The 14,421-nt window shown below is 43.9% G+C and overlaps 1 protein-coding gene across 1 annotated transcript in view; it reads right to left on the bottom strand.

Moving 5' to 3' along the window:
- The window catches only part of nbeaa (neurobeachin a), a 94,921-nt gene extending 84,417 nt beyond the window's left edge, over window positions 1-10,504 (bottom strand). Inside the window, 1 exon segment of the mRNA XM_051937218.1 lies at window positions 9,832-10,504. Coding sequence (XP_051793178.1) covers window positions 9,832-10,152 — 321 coding nt within the window. The 5' untranslated portion in view covers window positions 10,153-10,504.
- Between the last annotated feature and the right edge of the window lie 3,917 nt (window positions 10,505-14,421).

Genomic DNA, 14,421 nt, shown 5'->3' with positions numbered 1-14,421 from the left:
AATCAACCTTCGGCCACTGCAGTATGCAGTATGATGAATAGCTACAGAGTTAGATATACTTCCAGTAAAGCAGATGTGTGGTGCATGTGTGTGTGTGTGTGTGTGTCTGTAGAGCCAAGGGAGCGAGGCGAAGTAGGCCAGCATGAATATAAAATCACCCCTGCCAGGCAATGATGTGAGCTACAAGAAGGAAGAGAGGACTGTGTATTTTTTTGTGCGCGCATGTGTGTGTTTGTGAGGAAAAAATGTGCAGATGAAGGTGTAGAAGACTAAAGCAAAGGTTTGTAGGAACGCTCATTTATCAACTCTCGGGGATGTTGGGGGCACACACTCCACCAGCGCACAAACACCAGGTAATTCAAACAAAGCAGCTTGTTATAATTTGGAGATTACCGCATTGTAGGGGTGCCAGACAAACAGACACACACACACACAGATGCACACTAAGCAACAACCGGGTCTCAGCAGTGGTTTTGATCCAAATGCTGTGTATGAAGACTCCATAGAAATGATCCCCATATGGCCCCCCACCTTCCCCCCCTTGCACACACAGACAATGCGCATGTTTTAGGAAGAAAAAAAAAAACACACAAAAGGGGCAGACACAATAGCGTGAACCAGCCAGACACAATAGTGTTTAAACAGGAAGCACAAGGGAAGACAACAAGAATGATCAAGAACACAAGCTTCTCGTGGCCTTTATATGAAAGTGCACAAATGAATTATTTACTAGGTCTGCAAAAGTAGCTGGAAATTGATTCATGAAATAGAAATAATGCTTTAATAACAAATTCATCATTTGGTTACTAAATGAGAATAACAATGTCTTGTTATTGTGGTTTTACAAATGTACTTGATTGTCTTTGGCTTCCGTCATTATTTAACTGAGTAATATTCACTGTTGGACAAAGCAAAACTATTTCTTAGGGCTTACGTAATGTTTTCATTTTATTTCTTTAGACATTTTATGCAGCAAATTCCGACTCCGTGTTTAAAGTTTTTATTTCAAAGAGCAATCTCAGAATATGTCCTCATTCATTTTGGGTGTAATAACCCTGAGGAAACTGAACAAAAGACATTCACAGTACAAGGTGAAAATTACTTGCAGGTAAAATGTCAAGCTCCGCAATTTATAGTTTCTCCAGCGTCGGAGTGTAACGACTACAGCATCACTGATGAGTCTTTAAACCCCACATGCTGAATAACTGTTTCTCCAGCTATATTCTGATCCGCGTTCATCGCCGAAGAACCTGTGAAGTAGTGGATGACCGCCATTGTCAATAAGGACTTTCCCAGTTAAATAAAGGCTGAATTCTAAATAAAAATGTAATTGATCTTAATTGAACCCTCTCAAGTCGAAATGTCCGGCACTTTTTAAAATCAGCTAAACTTAAATGAATGAATAAGATTACTACAACTTCAGTCAAACGATAAGCTTATTTCAAGCAAAGAGAATGTCAGTGTTAGGTTGAACAGTAATTAAATTCTACCACAGTTCAGCAGCTGATGACAAGCAGTTGCTGTCCTTGTCAAATTCCTTTTTTGCTTCATAATTTTTACTCCTGCAGCAGGTAAGTGCAATTTCTATGTGACTCATTGTTAACAAGTTGTGCACCAACGCAAACAAAATTTTTAGAGCGCTAAAACAAAAGGCTCTACGATTCATTGTGTTTCAAAGAGGTCAAAAAAACAACACAAAATAGGCGGTTTGAAGCTTCAGACAGTCATTGCAGCTATTGCAGTGTTCGCTTCTGCAATCCTTTTCTGTCACTTTCTTTGATCGGTGAAAGCAGCAGCAGCTGGGCCTGAGATCCTTATGTCGTCTCCCCCGTGCCTCTCTTCCAGTTTCTACATCCACACTGACAAAAGCCTACAGCTACAGTAAGTAAGAGGTGATGGCAGACGTATGGTTAACCACAAATTGTCTCCCACCAGACTTTCTTAGCTCAAAATGTGGAAAGGATGAGTAGAAGGAGAAAGTGTGTGCGCAGAAAAGGAACCGGAGAGGGACGGCAATGCAGACAGCTCCATTACCTCCACACAATAGGGATCATCCACATTCATCCACCAGCCGCTTCACCCAGCCAGAGTCAGGGAGCGAGGGACCAGATTACACCGAGGGGTTAGGAGGATGGATGTGCTTAGAGGAGATAAAGAATGGAGAGATGGAGGAAGCGACAGGAAGCTAACAAAACGTGTCGTTAAGCAAGGACGGGACATTTTTTTTCCGTGTTCCTCCGATTCCCAGAAGGTGCCCTCACCCCCAAAATCTTACATGGCTTATCCTGGGAAAAATCCAGCCATCTGGAAATAGCAGCTAACAAAGGATGAGAAGGGAATTTAGCAAAAGTGAAGGAGGATTGAGGTGCTTTAAGACGCGGAGAGGTGAACGGTTTAGCCTGGATGCCTCGTACGCACGCATACAAATCAGGCCGGTGAGAGTTTGACACAAATCATGTTATCAAGTCAGAAGGACTGAAAGTGAAAAGATAATGAAGCTGGGAGGAATCAGTATCGCACCTTAAAAAGATTCACGTGTCTGAAGTAAGCAGATCCCAGTAAGAGGATTTGGGAGTGAAAGAGTTTGTGGTGTACAGGGGAATCTGACATTTATATTTTTAATTGGGTATTTTTCTTCCCCAGATATTTGTCGGGTTTTCGACACTTGTCCAGGATGCTACAGAGGGCGGAAGCTGTAACTGGCGACCTTGATTTCACAGAGCTACCCATGCTAACAAGCCAGTACAAGCTAATCCTGCAGAGCGACATGTGAGTGATGAAGAAAAATGGCCAATTAAATCTCAGAATGTCAGGGTATCTCTAACAGGATTCGTGTTCCGTACAAAAACTGTGCAAACTCGGCCGTACTGAGGTCCATGGGCTTCCTACTGTATTTCACTGCTGTGTCACCGGGTGCAGAGTAGAGGGGAGAGCTGTGATACCCACAGCATGATGAGGCACCACAGGGGGTGCCGGAACTCATCAGACCCCGACAGAACGCCATACAGCTGGACCGAAGAAAAGAACACCTGAAGGACAATCACAGACTTTTCAATATTCCCCTCTGAATGCTTCTCATCATTTTGCTATCTTTAGTTCGCCACCTTTCTCCCGCCGCCGCTCTCTCTTCAGCAAAAGGGCATCCTTCTCACATCATCTCCTTCCTCCTGTCTTTCACGCTCTCTGTGGCTCATGCAGGGGTCAGGACAACCCAGCTGTGTGATAGATCGCAAAGTCACTCCTGACCTTGCAGCAGAAGCCACACCCTCCATCCTCCAGCTTTTCGTACATGCACACACACACACACACACACACACACACACATGCATGCATGTGTGTGAGCGAGAGAGAGAGGGAAAAACAGGCACAGAGAGTGTATGTATGTGTGTGTGTGTGTTCATGCAGTTAAAGTGGCAGGTCACCGCATGTAAAAACATTCAGTTTTCTCCCTCAGGTCGGGACAGGCACTGTTGTCACCGTTAGCTAACGTTGCTCACTGGCAGTGGACCCCAGGCACAAACTGACTAAGCTCCTCTGCAGCATTACAGCGGCTAATCTTTCCCAAAAATAACCCCCAAATATGATCTGGCAGGAGACCGCAAAACACTCGGTGAAGAAACAAAATGTGCGTCCTCCTTCTGGAACATTTTTGTGTCGAAATTTCAGCGTTCCTCTGGACACTTTCTCAAAGTACTTGTAGGCAAGTCTCACCACTCAGCAACCATTTTGGTAACTCCCCTGTGCAGTTATTTTGGGTGAGCTGGACTAAATGAATGGGGAGAGAGCAATAATACAATGCAATGCTGTGGAACAAATGGGCAGTGAAGTCTAATGAAAAACATTTTAGTGTCCTATTTTTGTCTCAAAATAAAGGTATGAAGAAACAATAATTTCCTCACAGTCCATACGTGTACTACACTTGTGCAAGGTTTCATGATAACAACTTCATTTACAAATCAATTCCCAGCGCTCTGATGTGACACAAATCATGCCTCTTGAACAGCTGCCATGCTAATTCCTATTACTGATAAGAACACTCTTATTTAAAGTAATGTCACTGTTCATCCTCACCTGCTCCTTCCTGCCACCAGACAGTGCAAACTGGTGTGAATCTCAACTGCATGTTTGCGTCAGTGCCACAAAACAGCATATGTGTCTCAGTTTGACTCTTATAAAGCAAATGATTGGATCTTTGGGGTGAGAGGCTAAGGATATGTCACACAACTGCCATCTTTAGCTACACGGATTTGTTCCGTCTATTCAGGAGTTTTTCAGCAGTGCATCCTCATAACGCCTCTGACTTTTCCTGTCTTTGCAGCTCTTCTCTACAAAAATTAAGGTAGAAATTAGTTCAGAAATAACTAATGTTGCATTAATAGTTGAGATGATCGGTCAATTAACTGGTTAGCTGATGAACAGGGAAAAAAATTGCAACTATTTTCATATTTGTCCTCTCAAATTGCAGCTTCCGTGTTGTGGATATCAGAAGCTGTTTCTGTCTTATGTGATGGCAGAATGAATATTTTTATTGGACTGACCCTCACGTTAAAAAAAGGACATTTTGTGGACACTGTTTTATTCATTGTTTTTCTCATTTTAAGGAGGTTACACAAGTACTTCTAACATTATATCCAAATACATACAGTGAAAACGGGCAAGTGAACAGAATATATTACTACAATCATGGTAAAATGGAGACATTAAACACATCAATGATCGAAACTGGCTCATATGCTATTTTACACTGACACTACATCAAATTTAATGAAATATCACAGCAAAAAGTAACACTGGCTGAATATAAACCAGAAAGGACTGAAACTGAACAAATATTTCCATTATCACTTGATTCTTTTCTTGAGTAGTCGAACTGTCATTGTGTCAAAAATTTGTAAAAAAAAAAAAAAAAAAGCAATTATAATTTTCTAAAGCCCACGATAATGTCTTCAAATCGCATGTTTATTTTACTCTTGTTATATTTGAAAGTCCATTGTCTGAATGAATTAAATTAAACTTCTTTCCACATAAAACAGGAAAGAAGAATCTTCACATTCAAGCTGAAACCTGCAACATTTGTGGTCTTCAAAAAGCATCATTCACCAGGGGAAATGCTCCAGCTCACAATTTCAAATAGAGTGGTCCTCCTCTCCACTAAAGTTCATGAAATTTGGTCAGTTAGTTTTTGTGTAATCTCACTGACAAACAGACTAACATAGGGATGTTTAAGGCTGTCTTTTGTTTGTCATTTGTTGGGTTTCTCTCTCTAATATAATACTGTAAGGTCCTCACCTGCAGATTGTATCGAATTATTGCTTACTTTTAATTAACTATAGCTACAATACAAAAATACTGTGGAAAATAATTGTCTTTTGTAAACAACACTATACTCAATGTCAGATAACTGGTATTTCTAAATAAGCATCTGTTGTGTTTATGTCAACATTTATTACACTTGCAAGGAAATGTATTGTTTATTCGACTATTCACGTCTATTAGTGTGATGTTTGTTCGGACACTCATCAGCATGGCTGTGCAAGCGCGTGACGACGCTTTGCTATTCGCCTGCGTGGCCATACAAGCAGAGAACGGCGCTTCAGGGAAATAGTTAGCCTCTGCCCCAAGTCTGCAGCCACAGGGCAAGCTGGATGAACGGTTCAATTAAACCGAGTTCTCAGTACGGATGTTTCAAAGCACCTCGGGGCAAAATGGCACACCGCATAACACATTCTGAAAACAGGTGATCTATTCCTTTACAACATCTGTGAGGTATAAATCAGCATGCCAGTGTCGCTGCACTCCAGACAGTCTGTCAAGCAGTGCTGAACACATGACAAAACACCCTCATTTTTCCTCATCTTCCTTGAACTTTCTCTGGTATCATTCAGAAAAGATTTTTTTTAAAAAGTGTGCAGTTTGAGTTTGTGTCTGTATTCATGGTTCAATGTCAAAATAAGCCCATCTGAGTGAGCGCATGTGTGTTTTTTGGGTCTGTGTGACTCAATATGTTGTGCTGACTCTGACTCTGCTGGCTGTGGACTCAGTATCAGGTGACCTTGGTGATTGTGGAGTGTGTGTGTGGACAAGGATAATGATGAGACGTTTGCTAACAGAGACTCAGCGGGACCTCTGAAGGAGCTCAGGTGGGGATTGACACTGCCAGAAGATATCGCATTTGACCCAGGAGGATGATGCATGAGGACATAAAAGGCAACGTGTAGGCATGGAGACCAGGAGTGTGTCACCTATCGTTTTCTAAGCAGGAGAAATTCAATGTTTTGATCCCAAAAAAGCATTACAACCAGATAAAGCTGCCTATAAATAAGCACAGCTGGTGCTGTACTTAGGCAGAAAGAATGACAGTGCTGCCTGTGGATGCATTTGAAATGTATGTCTCAGTACTTCAAATAAAGAATAAGAAATGACAGTAGGGTTCAGACAGACAAGTCACATGTCAACCCCTTTCCTTCTGTCAGCAAACTCTGCTCCTCACCTGGTTTTCTCTCTAGATAACCAACAGCACAACATAAATAAGCAAAGGCTGGAAGAGAAGTGGCCGCAGATGGAGGAGAAACATGAGGTTTCAATCCACAGAACCAGCAGTGCAGTGAGAAAAAAGAAAGCAATGTCTTCTAAAGGGGATGACATAAGCAGTAAATAGTCCCATCACCACACCATGAAGTATCCTATCATGCAGAGTATCATCTGCAATAGTGACATCCAACCTTATTTTTGGCTACAAAGTAGAGCATCACCAATTGAATACATCCAGGCCAGCCAATGAGAGATTTTGTTGTTCGGTTTTATCCGAGGCCTGAAAAGCTAAAACTGCTCAGTAATTCTCAAGAAGGGGGGAAAAAAAAAAAAAATCAAAGATTAAAGGAATATCTGAAAAAATAAATCTGCTTCTGCTCTCCTGCCCCATTAATCACCTCATGACCCCTCTGATTTATCTCACAGCCCCTTGGAAGGGACTAAACTCTCAGGCTGAGAACCGCTCAGCTGTGACATTTGCATTAGCCGTCTTCATGCGCATCTAAACATGTACGGACTGGTGACAAATTAAAAAACTGAACGAATGAGAAGAGAAACATCACAGACGCTTCCACGCAGAGATCACTGAAGTATGAAAATTGTATGAATCACACGCTACGGCCTTCGAAGCAAAGTCTCAATTCACTTCAACCCCTATGGGAGGTTTGAGAATAAATTCACCCGTCTGAATGTAAATCAACCCTATAGACTAATACAGCTGCACCAGAGTGCACCTTGCTGTCTGATTCAGTCCTTCTTGTTGCCGTCTAGTGCAGAAGAATATTAGCACATGATAGGAGGCAGAAAGACAAAGGAGAAGCATAGAGAGAAGCGCCGTGACAGAGTGCTGTGTGAGAAGTCCGGAAGTGGAAAGCAACACCAGGTGGTCGAGCGTCTGGATGCAGGCAGTCAAAGAGCAGTGTTGCCTTGACAACTGTGATGCCTTGTTGATGGTAATAGCTGAGCACCTCACCGCTAGCACCCCACACAATTAATGCACATGCATGCGTGCACTGTAAGTGTTGAATTGTCTTTAAAAAATACTATTAGTTCAATATATTAGTTCTGCGCTACACAAGGCAGCAATGCAGCACTCTGGCCATGTCAGCTGTTATCTCTCTCCTTTTCTTTTCTTTCATCCTATAGTTCATCTCCAGGCAAAGGCCGGCGTCGTGCCGTATAGAACAGGGAGCGTATCTGATAGAGCCGACAAGCCATCTGTTCAGAGAAGCCGCAGTGGGATCTGATCAATACGACCACGGTGGACGGAGAATGTGTCTGCTGTGGTCTCCCACATTGACTGGAATAATGGATCAGCTTTTGGGTCACAGTGGACTCATTGTACCAGCAGCATGACCACTGAGGTTTCCTGCCTCCACACCTCTTTGTTTCAACTCTTTTAATTAAGGAGCTGGGCAGCAGAATTCCCTAACAGGCTTAGCTATTGGCAGCCTCGCAAACCAGAACTGATTGTTCAATTCAGGATTTAGCAAGTAAGGCTTTGTATGACCAACGCATACCGCTTTAATTTGTCGAGCCTTTTGTGCGTTAATGCATCGGACCAACGTCCACAAATAAACACGCTGGCCTAAAAGCAGGTATTTACATAAAAACACCAGAGAGTGCATTTCAGTTGAATGCTCTGATGAGCTTTCACTGATATGATGTGGGCCAATCCAGAGTACTCTCCTCTTCCGCTGCATCAGCTGGTGATTTCTGAGCACATAGCCACTGCAGCATCCTACAACCTCCTCCTCCTCCTCCTCCTCCTCCTCCATTCTCTCTTCTCCTCCCCCACCCTCCCTCAACCCCTCTCCACCTGCTTTTAAATGCATGGCGCTGCCCTGCCAAAGCCAGTCTATGCAGGCAGAATCACTTCTCTCTGTCCCTCCCAAGTGGAGGAGGAGGAGGAGGCCATGAAGCAGGATGGATGGTTATCGGCCTCTGCGACCCAGGGGGTTGTAGGAGAAGGAGACAAGGTTGGAGTGAGCCAGCAAAGCCCCTCTGCTCTTCTGTGTACTACCGATAATCGATTGGGAGATGAGAGGCAACCTGAATCAGGATGGCTCACCGGTATGACTGTGAGGGAAAATGGTTTAGCCCAACTGTAGGCTGTCCTGCTCCAAGCATCCACTGAGTAAATAGGCCACTGGCAACATGAAACCCTGAAATAGTTCAGAAAACACTGCACTGAAATCAGGTTAAATACCACCTCTATATTAGTCCACCTCTTCCTCAAAAGAGAAACGATCAGATGATCAGAGCCCCCCTTTTTTCTTGGCAGATATGGAATATCATGCAGTACACGCCATCGCCTGATGCATGGAGAGGGGAAACAGCCAGCACACACGTCCTATATCCCTCTAAGTCTTCCGGACCTGTGCATTTTGCTCATCTGTTTCGTAACCATGCACACCAGTCATGTCAACCCCCCCTCGACTGGATTAAATCCTCTGGATGTGTTGTGTAGGGGGTAGGCCCAGCATCGCCGACACAACCTCCGATGTGGAAGGGGCAAAAGATGAGAGGAGGAGGAGGGTTGGCAACGTATATCTGCTCCATAAATAATCGCACAATGAAGCACAGTAATATAAAGCACTAACCGCCTCAAAGCTACCTATACATCACTCCTTTGCGCACAGGATGCAGGGCCCAGCCTTCAACAATAGGCCTGTGCATAAATTGGAGCCATTCTCATACACACACATATGTCGATGGGTAGCATTAATGCTAGTCGGCCTTTGTCCGCGTTGGATCACTGTGTTTCCGTGCTGACAGACGTGATTTGGCTCTTTAGGAAATCAATTTGATTCCGATTTGGGGGGTTTTCAGTGTTGTGCGCAACGTTGTGACGGTTCGCCGTCTGTTGCAAACTGCCTATGCATCACTTCAGAGTACATATCGGGGTCAGAGAACAACCTCCACACTCCCGCACAGTTTCACTCTAAACGTCTTTTGCTCGTTTGCACCGCAAACGGGTCATTTGGTCAACAATGGCTGGAGATCAGACAACCCTCACTGGCTTGGTGGGGTCACATGCTTCATTCAGCTCCACAATAATACTGCTTTATTTATCCCCCCCAACATGCAGCCTAGCTCCTTTCTTCATCTACAGAAAATGAAAAAATAAACAGCACATTCATGTTCCGAACAAACAAATGACATCATCCCCTGAAAGCCACACAACCAGGAGAGTGAAGCATCGTAAATAAAACATAGCTGGTTAGGGCGCAGTGATTCTACTCTGCTCTATGGCTTCCTTTCTGTTTTCCAACACTGCGTGGTCCCGCTTCCACTCACCAGGTTCAGCACCGTCTCCACGATGTCCCTGTTGCTAACCTCCCCGACCTGGATCAGGCCCACCAGCACGGCGAATTTCATCTGGATATTCCTGATCGGCACGGCGGGGTTGATCACCCCGGCCGGGAGAACCATAGAGCCGGCTGCAGACACCATCCTTTCCCCGGTGGAGCCGGAGCCAGCGCCCGCGGCGACCTGCTGCTGCTGCTGCTGCTGCTGCTGCAGCGCGGAGGAGCCCGGCGGAGGATGGGGGTCTCGGTCTGTGTCCGTGAGCGAAGAAGCAGAGCCCGGTGGTGCTGAAACCGGCTTCTCGCTCGACATTTCCCCTTTGGAAACAGGGAGGAGAGGAGCGGTCGCCGCTGTCTCTCACACCTGCTGTACAAGCTGGGGCGTCTGCTGCTGCCGCCGCACAAAAAACATCCAACTGCGCAGGAAAAACAAGGGGGGAGCGCCGCTTCGTTAAAAAAAAATCCTCTGAATTCACCCTATCCTCCTGAAAATGTATAGGGATTCATAGGGCTAGAAAAAAAACAGGATGGAGGCTTGACAGAACGGTAGCCTACGCTTCTCTCACTCTCCTCTTTCTGTCTCTCTCTCATTGGCAGGTTGCAGTCAGTGCGGTCGTCGAGGAGACAGCGCCATGTTGACGCCCCCTGTCTGCGGTAGCGCGCTTCGGCCGCGCATGCGCACCTGCGACCTTTCTGGGAGGGTGCTGAAGCGGAATAACATGGAGCCATCCATGCATGGGTTCATACAGAGCACAGCAGCGCCCAAAACCGCTGGATGCTGTTGTTTTTGCTTTGTTGCTTAATAGATTTTGTTAAGACTTAGTGGCTGTGAAGGTTTAAACGTGGAAGAATACACTTTTTTTAAAAAAGAAAAAATGCAGCAATAAATAGCTTTTACTGGAGACTGGATTTGGAGTGCAGTGCAGTGCAGAGGCAATTCAGATGGAGTTCATGCAGGGGTTCCTAGTTTCAAGACAGAGGCTTTTTATATATTCAGAAGCAATCCATCTGTCCCACTTATTGTTTCCCCTGGTTTAACTCTGCTACTGCTGTTTCCTCATTAGGCATCCCAGGATTGCTCTCCTGACACTCATTTCTTCTTCTATCATATTTTTCCCTTCACTCTTCTATCTCTGGTGTCCTCAACCCGGTTCCCATTCCAGTACTAAAATATCACTTTTTGCACCCACTTTCTTACCTCATCACTTCTCCTCCTTCATCTTCTGGTTTATCAAGCATCCGTACAGACTATATTATCCAAAACTATTGGTGTCTGTATTTTTTTATTTTTGAAACTGTACCCCCTTCTGATTTCACTATATTAGATGCAAACGGTTTGTTTATAGGCAGCTGGACTGGATGATGACACAATGTCCTGCATGTTTAACCGTGTCTGGATGCCGTTGTTTTGGTCATACATTAATTTCAGACTCGCAGGTCCAGTCACAGTCTATCACACAGCTGCAGTATCCTCTGGTGGCTGCACAGGCCAAGCCTACCAGTCCACTACCTGTATGCGTACATAAGCCTGTTTCACACCCCATGTGTTCTTCCACCAAGGCACATCTGCCGGGCAGGGTTTCCATTAGCGAGGCGGCCATAGAGGCTGATTTGTTACTCTGCCCATGCACGTCTGAGGGTATTTTCTTACAGGCGACGATGTCACTTGGATGTCTCGCTCCCTGTTATCTTGAGATGCTGACCGTTGACAGGGGCGACGAGGAGGGGGTGACGTGGGAGTGGGACTTTGAATCTGAGAGCGTGCACGATGTGTTGCACGTGAGATCATTAGAGAATTTTACAGATGAGCAGAGGCCATCTCATCTATCCACCCCCCTATCCCTGAACCCAATCATCAGCACAAAGGAAATGAAAGAGACAATCACACACACACTCCATCAGATGCACACTTGCATCTGTTACACACTTCCCTCATACTCAAGAGAAGCAATTTCTCTAACTAACACATGCTATCTAGCTCCGAGACGTGCACACACTTGGGCTCACGCACACACTTACACAACCACAATGGCAGGCTCTCTCGCACACAAACACATTCCTCTTTGTTTTCAGACAAAGGCTTGCTTTTGCAGCTTTGTCGTGATTTCACAAAAGACTTCTTTAGGAGAAAGAGAGGTCTTAACCGGGATCTGGTTGGTGATTGGGTAAAAGCATTAACATTGTTCTCTCTCTCTCTCTCTCTGTTTCACCCCTCTCTGCCTCTCTCATCTCTTATCCACCTCATGTCTTTCTTTCCCTTCCTTCACCTCCAGTAGAGGTGCAGTGCTTGCGGGCAGGCAGTTATTTTCTTCTCTGTTCCAGTGCAGCTTTGTAGAGATGTGTGGAGGTAGTGCTAGCGTCCTGTGTGGGCTGATGATCAGAGTGCTGGAGCTTCAGAGGGGACTGGGACTCAGTGAGGATCAGGTAGAGAGAATGCAGCAGCGGTGACGTCTGTCAGAAAGGGTTTGATCACTGGAGAAAATACAGATTGATTCACAGAGGTTGTTCCTTTATTCTTCTTGTTGGTGCAATAGTTGTGGTTAGATTTGACAAAACCTACTGACAATCAGCTGTTTGTCATTTAAATGGCTGGGAAGTCAGACAGGTGCCTGGACAAAAGTAACACTGCAATTTTTCTAAGATAAATAGCAGGATGGATTGGATTTGAGATTGTCTATTCTGCTTCCCTGTTTCCTCCTGCCATTAGAGACAATTGAAAAGCAGACCTGTTGATGTACTGGGATGACCTCAGATGGTGACAGAATCACAGGTAATAACTTCCTGTGTTCGCAGACAGAAATGAGTCACCATCAGGATGGCTGTGCGTGGGCATGTGTCCATGCATGTTCATATCTGTGTGTATTTGCGTACATGAGGAGAGTGTGAAAGAGATAAGACATAGATTACAGTACAGCAACCTTCTGAGATTTCTTGTCTCATTGATCCGTTAAGCAGTTTTATGCAGTTTCTATGAATTCAGTCTTTTTCCTCATAACATTTACTAACAATAAACTTAAAATACATATGAGCTGAATAAGGCTGGATCAGAAGCTTTTCTTCTGTGCTTTGTTCATTTTACTCTGTTCATTATTGCTTTTCGAATGAAGAGAGAAGTACAGGCATAACCCGGTGGCTGTCATATTGCTATAATGGTTCCAAACAAGGTTATAGTTTGTAATCATTTCTTTTCAGCCGCATGTTCTGCCATCGTATTTATTGTATTGTTCCTCTTGCTTTTCAGCACAACAATATTACTTTATTTCTGTTAAAGAAATCAACCAGTGAGGACCAAATGTAGTTTTTTTATTTTTGGAAATTTTAAAGATCACTTTGTTTATATGTCATCAATCTGTCATCTTTTATATGCTGGAAGATACTATCAGTGAAATAAGTTGTCAGTTTTCACAATAAACCTGCCAATAAAAAAGTCTCAAAAACATGGATACTGACTTCACAGTTTTCAAACCTAAGGAACCAATCCTCTCAATTTGCAGGGTGGAGCATTTTGTATCGTTTATTTTTCAGAATCCGGTTTGAACATGTGTGGCTCAGTTACTCCAGTATTACATCTTGCTATTGTGTAGTAGTTTTACATTGTTTGAGCAGAGTCAGAGGTGAGCTGGTGTGCTTGAGCTGCAGTGGAGAGAGGTGGAAAGAGAAAGAGAGGTAGGGACTTCAAAGATTTGCACATTGTAGAGGTTCACTGAAGCCATTTGTAAGAAGTAGGAGACTATTTTCCTTCCAAATATGCAATTTTGATACAGAAATATTCATTTTTAGGGGTTCAATCAAGGACCTCTGAGGGAAATTGCTGTTTGTACAGGAAAGAACACAAGAATAAATCACTTAATTGCACAGAAATTAAGAAAATTGCATTCTCAAAGCTACTGGAACCTGATTTGTATTGAAGACTCGTCTGTCTCTACTGGCAGTTTTTTCTCACATCTTCACTGATAAAAACATTTAGCAATAGACCTCATTCACAGCAGACATTGTACTCGTATGGCACAGGTGAGGCAAATTTCGTTAACAATGACTCAGTGCCATTAAGTCTCCCGCTGTGCAATTACACTGAGCCAGACTGAACAATATGGACACTGTCTGGAAGTAGCTCACCGAAATGAAATGCGGCCATCTTTAATGTTATCAATTAAAGCTGTGCTTTTCCAGCTATGACAGGACAAAACCTCCACTGTGAAAAGTGTCTGCAGACAAAAGCACTTTAAGAACACATTCTGAGGGCATTAGACAAGGTTTCCTTATTGCCTGCTTGCAATCCAAGGGCTAAGTACGTTCATCACACAGGTTATATTCCCTGACACATTCGCTTAGTTGCTTTAATACAGGTGGAATGGCAGAAGACAATCCTCAAAGGACACCCCAAAGTAGCTTATTAAAGTTTTAAAGATAAAGAAGAGCGCCTCTGAAGGAAAGAGCGCGTCGAGACAAAAGTCTAAAATCTCGTAACCTCAATATTGGTCATTGTCATGTTTTAAGGATTACACACCCCTTTAAGAAGATTAGACCATCTTTCTTCTTATGAATCTCCTTTTAAACTCCTCCGGATGAACTCAAAAATGTG

Source organism: Acanthochromis polyacanthus, chromosome 17 (genome assembly GCF_021347895.1).
Source record: "Acanthochromis polyacanthus isolate Apoly-LR-REF ecotype Palm Island chromosome 17, KAUST_Apoly_ChrSc, whole genome shotgun sequence".
NCBI classification, from domain to species: domain Eukaryota; kingdom Metazoa; phylum Chordata; class Actinopteri; family Pomacentridae; genus Acanthochromis; species Acanthochromis polyacanthus.
The sequence above is the reverse complement of the archived record's forward strand: the minus strand, read 5'-3'. Positions and strand labels throughout refer to the sequence as shown.